This window comes from Anolis carolinensis, chromosome 6 (genome assembly GCF_035594765.1).
Source record: "Anolis carolinensis isolate JA03-04 chromosome 6, rAnoCar3.1.pri, whole genome shotgun sequence".
NCBI classification, from domain to species: Eukaryota; Metazoa; Chordata; class Lepidosauria; order Squamata; family Dactyloidae; genus Anolis; species Anolis carolinensis.
This window is the reverse complement of record NC_085846.1, coordinates 20,685,387-20,699,989: the sequence shown is the minus strand read 5'-3', so window position 1 is coordinate 20,699,989 and position 14,603 is coordinate 20,685,387. Positions and strand designations below refer to the sequence as shown.

General features: G+C 38.5%; 2 protein-coding genes across 2 annotated transcripts; both read right to left on the bottom strand.

The window, feature by feature from the left end:
• Positions 1–3,933: 3,933 nt before the first annotated feature.
• Positions 3,934–6,683, bottom strand: LOC100557834 (olfactory receptor 5V1-like). The gene has a single exon (XM_003224554.4). The coding sequence runs from the start codon at positions 4,858–4,860 to the stop codon at positions 3,934–3,936; it is 927 nt and encodes a 308-aa protein (XP_003224602.2). The 5' UTR covers positions 4,861–6,683.
• A 1,210-nt stretch (positions 6,684–7,893) lies between these two features.
• On the bottom strand, positions 7,894–12,614 carry LOC100558031 (olfactory receptor 5A2-like). The gene has a single exon (XM_003224555.4). The coding sequence runs from the start codon at positions 11,178–11,180 to the stop codon at positions 10,233–10,235; it is 948 nt and encodes a 315-aa protein (XP_003224603.1). The 5' UTR covers positions 11,181–12,614; the 3' UTR covers positions 7,894–10,232.
• Between the last annotated feature and the right edge of the window lie 1,989 nt (positions 12,615–14,603).

Here is a 14,603-nt window from a genome sequence, read left to right as displayed (position 1 = left end):
GTGTAGAATATATTTTTATGGATCACTCAAGCCTACTCCCCAAACCCTGCCAGTATTCAAAGTTGGCCATTTTGGGTCTGTGTACCAAGTGTGGTCCAGATCTGACATTGGCTGGTCATCGCCTGGCTGCAGTGCTCTCTAGATGGGTGTGAACTGCTACAACTCCCAGATTCCAGGGGCAATTGTCCCAAAACATCTGTCAGTATCCACAGCAGGCTATGTTGAATCTGTGTGCCAAGTTTGATTCAGATCCGTCATTGGCTGGGTTCAGTGCTCTTTGGATGCAGGTGTACTACAACTCCCAAAAAAAGGCCCATTCCCACAAATCCCTGCAGTATGTTCAGTTGGTCATGAGGCTTCTCTGTGCAAGGTTTGGTCCAGGTCCATTGTCAGTGGGGGATCAGTGTTTCTCTGGATGCAGGTGAACTATAACTCCCTTTCCCCCAAACTTGTCCAATATGCTCTTTTGGTTAAGGGGGCTCTTTGTGCCAAATTTGGTCATGGTCCATCATTGGAGGGGTTCGGAGTGCTCATTCATTGCAAGGGAACTATAAATCCCAGTACCTTGATACAGGGTGAACTACAACTTCCACCATGCAAAGTCAGTCCTCCAAACTCCTCCAGGAAGTGTAGTTGTGCTGTTTGTTCTGCAAACAGATTTGAAAGGGAAGGGCAGTGGGCGAGGTCATGCAAATTTCACACCAATGGAGAACCCTGGGATGCCCGCCTGTGATGGAGGAAAATGCACAATCTAGGATGAAATGGTCCCCAAACGAAAGCATTCCTTTGGTGGTGGTAGTGTTTGGGAAGGACATTGGCAGGGTTTGGGATACATGTTCATGGAGCTCGCTGTAACCGCAATGTCAGTGCAAAAGAGTGACTTGATGGCTTCTCAGCACTGGGAACTGGAGCCTGTTTGTGGAGGCCTGAGGCTGTCTGTGTGAGCGGACACCCGTGCCACATACACACATATGAGTTTTCACTTTTATTATGGATATAGATATAGATTTTAAATGCTGGTGTTTTTATATGTTTTTTATGTATATTTGATTTATGTCGATATTTTTACTGTTTTAGTATTTTGCTGCACTGGTACGTGCCTTGTACGCCTACCTGAGTCTCTTTTGGGAGATAGTGGCAGGATATTATTATTATTATTATTATTATTATTATTATTATTATTATTATTATTATTATTATTATTATTTCCAGAAAAAAAACACAAGCTACGTAATCTAAATGAAGTGGCACTCCTTCTGAAGAAGCAGGTGTGTATCTTACCAGTTCCCTCGCATGACCATTTACCACATTGTAAAGCAGTGGAGGTGTGGGAAATTAATTTGCTGGCATATGGGGATGGAGCCAATCACAGAGCTTCTATCTTATTTTCCTGAGTGTTGAGTGATCTAAGGACTTTTTCACATAAGCTTCTTTTCAGCAGGAGTAACAGTGTTTTTCAAGTTCAGCACCGGAGACTGAAGGCTCCTATCACACCCATTACAAGTACTTTTGGAGCAGCTCTGTGAATGAACTAGAAAAAAGAAGAGAAGCTGGTAGCACATAATGGGAGGCTTCCCGTCTATCCATAAGGAAAGACAGGTTGAGGTGGCTTATGGAGGCTTTTTCCTGTCTGATGGGACTGGCGGAAACCAGAACAATGTGGAGCATGAAGTGACAGGTTACCATGACCCCTGGGCAGGCTTATGGTCCTGGAGGTTGCTCTGAATGCAAAAGGGCAGTCTCCATGATTCTGCACCTTGCTTTACAAAAACCCGCCACTTGCAGATCAAAGGCATTGAAAGCTAGCTCCTCCTCCTCCTCCTCCTCCTCCTCCTCCTCCTCCTCCTCCTCCTCCTCCGTCACAGTTGCCTTGTCCTGTGGGTCTGGCAGGGTGAGGATGTGGTGGTGGGACGCATGGCTTGAGATGCTCTTCCAGCAGCACTTGCAACCTATACTGACCTATTGGAACATCTTCTTCAGCTTCAGCCTCCTTCCTGGGGAATATTCAGTTTGCCTTGGATATATGTGTAGACCAGTGTGTGTGTGCGTGTGTGGTGGTGGTGGGGGCTCTCTCTCACCAGAGGTGAGGGACCACCAGAGTCAGGCCATCCATCCACGTGGTGGGACACAAGGCAGGAGGCAAGGCATCTCCCTGACTCCCCTTCCTTCCCCCATGTGATGAGGGGAAGCTGTGACAGAGCGGGGTAAGAAGCAACATTCCCACACACCCCTGCATGGGTGCCGCCAGGTCACAGCGAGACAGCCTGATCCCAATAGTGTGTGTGATGCGGTCCTAAAGGTTGGGAAGAATCTCCTGTCCTTGGGGCTGGTTTCTGAGTCTTTGCTGTCACCAGGAGCCAAAGTGGCTCAAGGGATAACACCTCCTAACTAGCCTTCCAGTATCTTAGCTGGACCTTTGAGCAACCATGTCGATCAGTGATTTCTCTCAGGGGCATTGGTGTTTCACCACGGGGAGACTGGGCACTCAAATCAGAAGTGAATGACTGCTTCAGCTGCTCACATATTTGCTCCTCCAAATTTGACTAACTTTCATCAAAAAACATTCGAATTGGTAACAATTAATAAAGTTCCCCTTATTTCATTCCACATATGTTGCATGGTCTCTTTATTACTCTGGTTTGTCAGCAATAATTTTTGTCACTGGAGGCCAGATGGACTCCATGCCTTGTAGTAGTTGGGACCACCCTCAATAGATCTGTCATCTATGACATTTCCTGAATAGGGATAATGTAGCTAAAGTAATCTGTGTTCTGGTAACTTCATTATTGAACTATTGTAATGCATTCCACATGCAGTTGCCAACTTGCCATTGAAGGTGGCTCAGATTCCCATTTTGTTATCATTTACTCATTCTTGACTATAAACATTATTACGAATACAAATCCACATAGGAATTTATTATACTTATAAAATTATACATTGCTAGTATTCTGTTTTTGCTCTTTAAGAATTTGATTTCATGTTAGAGCACTTTATTGTATTTTGTTGTAGATTGTTTCCTACAATAAAAAGTAAAACAACAATAAACACTCTAACAATACAAAGTCCATGTTGGATTCTCCTCATTGAAACACTATATTACACTATAGTAAATCCACATAAACTAGAATATCTGAAGGTCAAATTACTGAAATGAGGGTTCAGTTAGTACAGAAAACATTTCATGATGCAGAGCTCACAAAGCAATAAGACTGCTAAAAGTTGAAGACCATTATCTAAGCAAAATAAATCAAGCTCATTTCATTATAATTAAAACCAATATTACTTTTTATTTCTCATGAGGTGACTCTAGACCAGTGGTTCTCAACTTGTGTTTTGGCCTTCAACTTCCAGAAACCCTAACAGCTGGTGAACGGGCTAAGATTTCTGGGAGCTGTAGGACACCACACCTGGGGACCCACAGGTTGAGAACCACTGCTCTAGACAAAGTGAGGTCCATGAATCAGTGAAATTAGCCATATTATCAATTTATTTCAATATATTCACTGTGGCAAAATAGTTTTATTAACTGTGTGCATGGAAAACCTACTATATTGGCTTGTTAACTAGATAGTGAGCCAATTCATTGACCGATGATCAAATTACATTACAGTGTTCCCTCACTTATCGTGGGGGTTATGTTTCAGGACCACCCGTGAAAGTGAAAATCCGTGAAGTAGGGATGCTATATTTATTTTAATAAATATAGCATCCCTCCCTCTCTCCATACCACTTTTAATGTACTGCTCAAAGCCGTGGCGGGCCATTGTGAGCCCTTGGAGCCAGGCCAGGCCAGGCGCCTCAGCTGAGGCCCTTTTGTGTGGGCTGTATGGCCACGTTCCAGAAGCCTCTAGAAAATCCGTGAATCAGCGGGTCCATGAAAACCGAACCGCAAAGTAGCGGGGGAACATTTTATGCTCTAGATAAAATCAATTATTTATATCCCATTAGCTTCTTGATGCCCTCCTTCACTTCTCTGGTCTTCAAGCTGTAGATAATGGGGTTTAACATGGATGTTGCAATGTTATATTGGATAGAAAAGAGTGTATCTATAACTATTGAAGAAGCTGTTTCAGGCCTCAGGTACCTAAATGACCCCATGCTATAGTATAAAATTACAACAATTAAATGAGAACTACATGTGGAGAAAGTTTTTCTTTTGGCTTCTGCTGAATGTATTTTCAGGATAGTAGAGATAATATAACTGTAGGACAAGATAATAATAAAGAATGAAGAAACCCCAACTGTACCACCAGTTATAAAAAGTATCATTGCATTCAGGGAAGTGTCTGTGCAGGATAGGGCCAGGAGAGATGGAAACTCACAGCTGAAGTTACTGATAATATTTGATTCACAGAAGACTAGTTTCAATACAGACAACGTATTTGTCATAGCATATCCAGTCCCTATTGTCCATGCACCACCTACTAACTGTCTACAAAATGCTCTATTCATGATTTGTACATAATACAGAGGCTTGCAAATGGCAACAAATCGGTCATAAGCCATTGCTGACAGAAGGAATGTTTCAGTGCCTGCTGTGAGGCAAAGACAAAACATCTGAATGAGACAGCCATTATATGAAATTTTCTGGCTCACAAACAAAATCTCTAGCAGCTTTGGCACAGTGACTGAAGAAAAACAGATATCTAGAAACGCCAGATAACTAAGGAAAAAATACATTGGAGTACTGAGGTGATTGTTACACTTTATTACTATAATAATTGTAAAATTCCCCAGCAAGGTTATGCCATACACAGAGAAAAATACCAAGAATAGGAAAACCTGCATTGCTGTGTAATTTGAAAATCTTAAGAGGACAAAATATGTTACAATGGAGGTCTGGTTTTGTTTGTCCATTTCTATTTCTAGCAAAGGCAGAAGCAACAATTAAAAGCATAGAAACTGTTAAGTGAAGCAAGAGAAGTATTATACATTGCAATAAGATGAAATCCAATTATATGACTATAGTGACTTGAAGTAGCATGTATTACTGTGGAGGGTGAGTGGAGATGGAAGGATATATCACAAGCGCTGGTGGTCTCTGAATCCAATGCCAGTGTCAAAACATCTTGGTTTTAGTGCATGTCCTACCACAGTCTTCTGAATAGTTTATGAGATGTATTGGGTACAAAACATGTGAAGGAATATAATTCAGCACCTGCAAAAATCACATAGTAGTCAGAACAGCTGTGGAAGATAAAGTCAAAATGCCCATATAAAGTCAAAAGTAGTTTTCTTAAAAAGTAGTGAATTGTATTCACTTGTTATTTCTTTGCAGTGCAATTAATCTTGTTGTTTACTGCCTTGAAACTTAGGGCACATCTACATTAACCATTTAAGTCTGTATAGATAAAAATCAGTCCTATGGTGGCTTTATGCTACCCTGGAGTAATCCAAGATTAAGTCACCTGAATGCAGTCATGCCCCAATTTACCCAATCTCTCTCAAATGTAATGCCAGTGAGGACAGTTGGGTTAATTTCCCAATTGAAGCCAAACACAACTGTCTTGATTGCCATTGTGCATTCCACAGACTTTTGCAGTGTGGATGCAGACGCCTATGTAGGTGGTATAGGGTCTATGGTGTAGGATCAATGAGAATTGGAAGAGGGAGATACAGAGAAAAAAGGAAAGACTATCATACACTTACAAAATATGCACTGGGGTAGGATGAAAGTGAAATGAATAACTAGGTAGTTTTGCTAGTAAATAAAGCAAAATAATATAAACTACTCTAGCCTACAAATGATGCAACAAGGAGTCATTCAATATGCATTACAAATGGAGCTGGAATCTTGTGAGGAGTATTTTAGTTTGCATCTAAATAGTAGGCTTAATGCAGTTTGCCATCATTTTAACTGCCATGGCTCAATTCTATGGAATCATAATTCCAGGTCTTTAGATTTTTCTGCCAAATAATTCTGGTGCCTAGAGTTCCCATGGTTGCATAGCACTGAACCATGGCTGTTAAAGTGACATGAAACTGTAATAATTCTACAGCATAGATGCACTCTGAACTGCAGTTGTGTAGAAGTGAAAAGAATACAAGGGTAGCAACAGTAGCAACCTAAAAGATTCTACAGAGAATTTACTCACTTTTAGTGGTCTAAGATACCAGATTTTACACTGATCATTTAATGCAGTTTCAAACTGGTATTGAAGAAAATGGTTTTTCTGTTCAGATGATTACAATGAAATCCTGGAATTAGTTTGAAGCACTAAAGCATATTAGTGGTTTTCTTTCATGTAATTTTGCAGGAGTTGGTTATCTGGCTGCCACAGTTAACTTCAAACTTCATCAAATGGTCATTGTAGATCAAGCCTCAGAAAGAATATTCCCACTTAAATCGGTGATTTAGGAGAAGTTGATGTCACCCTCTTTATGGAAGCTTGTCTTCCTTCCCTACATAAATATCAGTAAAACACAGTATCAATTTTAACTACCATCCTTGAATCAAGAAATGAAAAGTCTTAATCAACCACCTTGGACAGGGGAAAGTAAAATAACAACACAGCTATCATACTGGAACCAATTACCTTGCATTCAGCTCATTTCATCTTGTTGAATAGTGAGGAATCAACCCTATAAATGGTAAGCATGATACAATCCTGAAAAAAAAATCAAGAATCTCAGTTCAGCTCAATCCATGCCAGCACATGATGTGTCTCTCTGCAAAACTTCTTATGGTCAGACAAACAGAGCAGAAAGTACTTTCTTTAAAGACTAGTTGTGCTGTACAGATCTCAGCAGTAGCAATTGCTATTCTGATTCCATATATATCCTGCAGTATCTGTGTTAGGAGGTCAGAATTTGAATATTTTTGTTGAATAGGATATCTAGATAACCTCCTCAAAGCCCTGTTTTATTTGTGCCATATTTGCACTGGGTGGCAAAGAAACTCGTTTGAATCATATTCTAGTTTCTAGACCTTATATTATGTATGATTTCCCATGAGAAAAAATATGTGAAGTATAATTAGAGCAGGTGGTTGCACAGTGCAGCTTGGAGAAGTACAGGGGTGCACTTTGTGACAATAGATGTACAATGTAATCATTAAAGTATTGGTGTGTACCCTGTTGACTACATGTAGCCCAAAGAAAGATTTTTGGCCTCTAAACCATTTTGAACTTCTGTCCATTAACATATGATCAGCAAGGTGAAGGACTACTCCTTGAAGATTGTAGGGTGACCATTTATATTTCAAATACCATATTTGGGATAACATGGGAATTTTATTGCCTACTTCATGCTGCTCTGTTTCAATATTTGTTGTCTTTGTTTATCTGGACAACTTCAAGACCAGCTGACATCCATTATGTTGCTTCTTCCTTCATCCTGCTGAATACACTGTGATTGACCTGGATTGAACTAACTCCTTGAGAGCTCTTATACTCAAACTACAGGAGTCTTGGATCACTTGCTGACTGGAACATAGGACCACTTGGAGTCTTCCTTTTGGTGACTCCAAGTATACCTTTAGGGATACTGACTTGTGGGCTACAATGGGGCTATTCTATCCTACTGTGGCCCATCAAGACAAGATCCCACCTCTGTCTAACAAACTGGAGAACTTGACTGCAAAAGTATATTATTTTACATGTAAGTTTAAGAAGAGGTGTCTATCAAATTGTACTGATGGGATGGCCTCTAGAACACTGGTACTCAACCTGTGGACCCCAGATGTTTTAGCCTTCAACTCCCAGGGGACTGAAGAAGTTTTCTTTTAAAAAGAAGCTGCCAAAAATAGAAGTGCAACTGATAAAAGTATCACAGTCTTTTGATGATCTTCACACAGTATTCAGGCATTGGTTCTTTTTTTCTGATTGTACGAAAGATATTAAAATATCAATTTGTGGAAAAGTAAAGACTAGTGTGTATTTCTCTTTTCATTTATTTTTCTTTTTTCTCAAGGTGAGGGGGGGGGGATACAGTCATTCCAGAAAAATAAAGGATCTGGGAGGTGTTAAACTTAAATATACAATGTATTTTGTTCAAAATGAGCTCTGTGGAAAAATTCATGTTCTGAGAATTCTTCTTTGAACAAATACATTATAGTTTCTCCTAAAGCAAGCTCTTTTTTTGCATAGAAAATCCTTGGTGAAAAGGTTATCTGGATTCTGAAATGTGAAAAGTCACTTTAAAAACAAAGTGAAATTCTTGTAATAAGACCAAGTCATGATGAAAAAGAATAGAATAAGTAACCATCTTTCACAAACAGCAATTACAATTTTCCAATTATGAAAGAAAAAATGATACACAACAACAACAACAACAACAACAACAGACAAGAGTTAACATTCTGTCCTTTGGAGAGTGTAATTTTGATATGTTATAACATTTATTTATTAGTAAAATATGCATTTTTACTAACATAACAGGTACAGATAACAAAATAAAATAAGAATATTCTTGATTGTCAATAGATACCTTTTAGCTAAATTACATTTTTCACACAGTAAATAATTAACTATGAAAATTTGGTTAAATGTGATTGGTAAGATCTTCCATCTTAAGATCAAACTCCAAACATTCTAAAACTAATTGCAGCTCTCAGACAATTTTACCAGTACCAGAGCAAGCTTGAAGAAGGATAATTCACATCTCCCTTACTTTGGTAGTACAGTTGAAAATTAGGATAGTCCAATCAAACACCAAGAACTAGCTCATCCTCTGCATTTAAGATAATATGTAGCTAAGTATCTAGGAGAAGATTTTTTAAAAATTAACATGCATGTTAATGGATATGATTTATTCTGGCTATATAGAACATTGCCATTTGAATGCCCCCCTCAACGGATTGTCACCTTGACGTGGTGAGGGGGCTTGCATGTTCCAATGAACCTGCGGGCACAACCACCGGAGTCAAGCACCCCCAGTAATGGCCACAGGGGAGGATCCAGACCAAGAACAATCCGAAGACCCAAAGACCTCAACGGCGGAGCAGACGGAGGATAACATGGTACATGTTACAACGGCTGTGAAGGCGGAAGAAGGCTGCAACAGACTGAGAAGCCACTCTTGTTGTGTAATCACACCACTACTGGAACCTCACTCTGTGAAGACTGTGTGTTGACCGGCCATGCACACATTAAAAAAAATCACGCACAGGTGTCTTCCAAGAAAAATTACTGGAAGACCATCATCCTCGAACTACAAGGGATCGCCTCACTTAACTAATTTATTTGAATGCCACATTGTTACGATTATTAATGTTGGGGTATAATAGCAGCAAATGGCTATTGGCACATTTGGTTTCTAGACAGGTCTGATTACAACTGAACCTTACAATTAAAGTTGGTCCTGTTGCAATTTTGATTTTTCACAGTAGACCTAACTAGGGGGTAATGCTTATTGTAGACACTATAGCTCAATTTTCTGTTTATAAGAAGCATTTACATGAATGTTTCTGTTTTGAAAGACTAACTGTAAAAAATTAAAAATAGTTGGGGTAGATTGCCAACTATCTGCATCAACTGAGTTTCATCGTGCTCTGGAAAGAAGGCACCCACATGAGAATTATGGTCGATATTTTATCAAGAAGATGTGAGGATATATAACAAAATGGAAATTTAAGTCTCTGCCATCCTTGAAGGATCATAGGAAGGTAAAGAAACAATGAAAAATAAGAATAATGTTTGAGAAGCTATGGATGAGTTCTGAACAAACACTTGGTAAAAGTTCAGGTTAACCCATAACATTTTGCTGCCTAGGATGAAGAACAAAATACAAAGCAAGTGGATAGGTAGTTAGTTAAGGTTTCTTCAGTACTGATAATGGGACATCTTTCTCCACTATATCTGCAGTTGTTAGTGGGAATCATTCAGTCCCAATATGTTGGCCTGCAATGCTAATTGGTCCTAGCCAGCAAAATCAAAGAGAAAGAATGCTGGAAGATGCAATCTCATGGCTTTTGGAGGGCTATATGATAGCAATTTATTTAAAATGAAGAAAAGTATAAATGAATGTCTATATACAGTTTTGTAAGAATCTCTCCTAACACAAGGACCTTTAAATATTGCTTAATAATACACACACACACACACTATTTACAAGCATAACAAACAACTCTTTTCCACAAAACTATTGAGAAGTCTGAAAGTAATCCTCTCAGTTTTGCTGGGCGAAAAGAATTACTGGCAGGGCAGAACTGTAGCTGTATAGCCAAATGAAATGTACTTTCTTCATTACATGCTTTAAAAAAAAACGTTTTTTTTAAAAAAATCAGAATTTCAGGTTTTTAGGTGAAACAAATTTTTAAATGCTTCTTTCAGAAGCTTTTTAGATGCTGCTTTCACCTCCTTGTTCTTTAAGCTATAGATGATGGGATTTAGAAAAGATGTAAAGACACAGTACTGTATGGAAAGTATTTCATCCAAAACTACAGATGAAATGGAAGTTGGCCTCAAATAGCGGAAATAACCAGTTCCATAGAAAAGAATCACAACAATGAGATGTGAGGTACAAGTAGAAAAAGTTTTATGCCTCCCTTCAGTGGAGGTAATTTTGAGGACAGTAGAGATAATGTGACTGTAGGACAGAATGGTGAGGAACAGGGAGAACAGCCCAACTGTACTTCCAGTAATAAAAAACAGTATTTTGTTGGCGTATGTATCATTGCACGAAAGAGAGAGGATGGAAGGCAACTCGCAAGTGAAATGCTTTATGACATGTGATCCACAGAACTGTAATGCTAACAATGGTAATATGTTTGCTGCTGCGTAAAAGAAGCCAACCATCCATGCTGTAGCCACTAGTTTTTGGCAGAAAGTTGCATTCATTATTTCAATGTAATGCAGAGGTTTGCATATAGCAGAATACCTGTCATATGCCATGGATGACAGGATGAAAACCTCAGTAGTAGCTGACATCATGATAAAAAAGGCTTGTATGAAGCAGCCCCCAATGGATATGGTCTTCTGCTTTGCAATGATGGTTTTCAACATCTCTGGGACAGTGGCTGACGAGAAACACACATCAAGGAAAGAGAGGTGGCTCAGGAGGAAGTACATGGGATTCTGAAGATGACAATTGGTTCTTACAGCCAGCATGATCAAAGAGTTCCCCAGCAGGGTTAGTAAATAAATGATCAAGAAAAGAAGAAAGAAAAGAATCTGAAGCTGCATATTATTGGAGAGTCCAGTAAGGTAAAAATGAGGTTGATGTGTTTGGTTTCCCATTGATAGTTCAGTGGTAACACACGGAATCTGAGAAGAAAAAAAGAAATAAATTATTCATTTCAAAACAAAAGAATACAAATAATCCAGGTAATCCAAATTGGAGGATGTGTTTGAGTGCGAGCATTCAATCTGAATCATAGAGTTTCTGTAGGAAAACTCTAAAGATATTTTGGATCTAAACTCCCAGAAACCAACATAGCTAAATTCTGGTAGTTGGAATTGCACTTTGAAACATTTGAAGGGAGTAATATTCCCATTACTGGTTTGGAATAAGGGCAGAAAAAAGCTCTTTTGAAAACATAATGCTTAATTTAACCTAAATAATTTATTGTTCTTGTTTTTGTTGTTGTTGTTATATTTATTTATATCCCACCTTCCTCCGCAAAAGGACTCAAGATGACTAGCAGCAACATACTTTTTTCAATTTAAAATAAAGCAAATACGAAAATTAAAAACAACAACAGTTAAACAGTACTGTGTGTTAGGTTAAATACAACAAATACAATTAAATGCATTTTAAAACACACAATTTCCTCCCTGTAAATTCCACCCTCAAACTCCCTAGCAATGTGCCCTTATCCTTTTCCAAATTACAACTGTGCCAGAAGTAAACAGGCTCCTAACAAGATAAAATACCGAAGGAACATGGAAGGGGGGAATTTCAAAGTATTTTACATTTAAGAATTCTGGGTAAGGGGTGATCAACCTTTAGTACTATGCCACGTGCAACTTTTTATACTTGCACTTGCTCCTAATTTTCCATTTTCTTCATAAAGTCTTTTAAAATATAAAGACTACTACTATATCAGTTTGCAAATATACAGATAAGAATATAATAAAATACACTATATTTGAAATCACTTAGTGCCATTTACTATAATCACTGTAAATGACACTAAATGCTAATAATTAGGGTGCACAAAGAAATTATCATATTACAATCAACTCACTTTTTCTAGTTGGAGTATGTTAGGAAGCTATCATAAATTATATTTATTGGACTTATGGTACTTGTAGTAAAACTTCTGGAGGGCTGTAAACTTTGCAAACCTATAGTAAAAGTTTCATTTTATACATTATGAATAGCATTAAAATAACATTAATGTATAATGCCCATATTTACTTCATTGAACTTATGCATTTTATGAAAGAAAAAACAAGTTAGCCTTATCTTTACTGTACAAATTGAAAACATGATCAGAGATTTTCAAAGATATCCTATTCATCATCTATATTTTTGCTATTAAGCACAAGTAACCAAGTTGAACTCACCTGAAGAGTTTATCAAGACCATAAATTACAAAAAAAAGAATTCTTGTCCTTTTTAAGTCATAATTTTAGTGCAGATAAGAGAAAAATGGCTCATACCTTGTTCTTCTTTGCTGTTCTGCACCTGAAAATACTTTTTTTTAACAAATAAAGGAACAGAGAGGCATACAGCCTAATAAGAATTAGGACTCATGCTCCCTTTATCTGTTATTCAGTCTATGAATTCCTTATGGCTGCTATTTGTTCATTGGAGCTACAGACCAATTAAGATTTTTTTGTATATGTTTTGGAGAAAAATGTGAAAATGTGATTGGAATTCTTAATTGGTCCATGGGGGGGGGGGGGGGAATCTACAGAGTCAGAAATGTCTTGAAAATTAGGAATGATTCAGAAAATCTCCTTACCTGAATGTCTCTCTGGACTTAAGAGTCTGAAATCTCCTAGCTCAATTTCCAGAATTGCGTGAAAGTGTTACAAATTGTTCACTGTTTGGATGATTTTCCTTTTGAAATAATCCCTAGTTTTTTAAACAGCTCTTTATGTAGATAGATAGATAGATAGATAGATAGATAGATAGATAGATAGATAGATAGATAGATAGATAGATAGACAGATGGATAGATAGATGTTTTAATAGATGCTTTTCGTAGGATGAGTCATAAATTTGACTCCTTTTATTTAAGTTGTTATATATATGGAAGGAACAGTTATTTGATGAATTAAAACAAAATCAGCAAATCAATCAAATAATTCAAACCCTTTAGAGAAGAAGGATAGATTATAAATGACTGCTAAAATATAAAAATTCATAAAATAGCACATATCAGCTCATTTTGTGACTATTGCAGTTCACTTTCAATAGAGAACCAGGGGCTTGTTAACACTCTCCCTTTACCCAAAATGCTCCAGAAGTCAAACCTGGAAGTCTAAGTGGTTTCCCAGGATGTCTGATTTTTAATGTGAGGTAAACTGGACTGAACTTCAAATGTCAGGTTGAGTGTGAACAGTGTACCAGTTCCAAAATGAAGTGCTCGGCTAGCTATTTGGGGTAGTGGTGCCATCCCTATTCTCTGCATTTGTCATAGATTGGGGCCATGTTGTTCCCATCAGCATGAAGGTTTGTTGGAGAGGTCCAGATAGCTCCTTGCTATTAGTGACCACCTTTGGTGAAGTCAAGCATCTGGTAATGGCTCTCTGGCTAGATGCTGCAGTGACAGAAACAACAGAATAGGTAAATGGGCCAGGCTAGCACAGAGGGTTAAACTGCCAGCTAAAGAAGATCCTACTGACGGGAAGGTTGGTAGTTCAAACCCGAGTCGGGGTGAGCTCCTGCCATCAGCCCAGTTTCTGCTCATCTAGTAGTATGAAAACAACGATGTAAGTAGATAAATTGATACCACTTTGATGGGAAGGTAAAAGGCACACTGAAAAACATGCCAGCAAAATCCGACCAGGAAAGGTGTCCATGTGTCCTCAGCATGGAAAATGAAACAACAGCATCTCCCTATGGCTGAGTCGAGCACAGCAGAGATGAAAAGAGTGATGTCTTGCCTCTGTGTATGTACTGTCTGTCCTTATCAATTATATAACGGTACTGAATATTTGCTATATGTGTACCTGTAATCCACTCTGAGTCCCCTTGGGGAGAAAGAGCAGAATATTTATTTATTTTTATTTTATTTATTATTAAACTTATATACCGCTACTCCCGGTTTGGCTCAGAGCGGTTTACAAAAATAGATTAAAACAATACACTTGGCTTTAAAATAACAATAAAAACAATAAAAGCAACAATAAAAGCAACAATAAAAACAGACATAGCCCCGAGTCTTTCACCCATTGAACGCTTGTCGGAAGAGCAAGGTTTTGCAGGCTTTCCGAAAGGCAAGTAAGTCTCGGGTGGTTCGAGTTTCCACTGGCAAGGCATTCCATAATTGAGGGGCTACAATCGAGAAGGCTCTCTGCCTAGTGGAAGACAAATGATAAGTCCGTATGTTAGGGACTTCAAGCAAATTTTGGTCTTCGGACCGAAGTAATCTCTGGGGTTGGTAGGGTGATAAGCGGGCCCTCAGGTACGCTGGCCCCAGACCATGTAAGGCCTTGAAAGTTAGTACCGGTATCTTGAAAGTAATCCGGTACTCAATTGGTAGCCAG

Excerpts from the sequence above, each read along its gene's own strand:
- LOC100557834 (XM_003224554.4), bottom strand. The coding sequence starts at position 4,860 with ATGGACAAACAAAACCAGACCTCCATTGTAACATATTTTGTCCTCTTA.
- LOC100558031 (XM_003224555.4), bottom strand. The coding sequence starts at position 11,180 with ATGGGAAACCAAACACATCAACCTCATTTTTACCTTACTGGACTCTCC.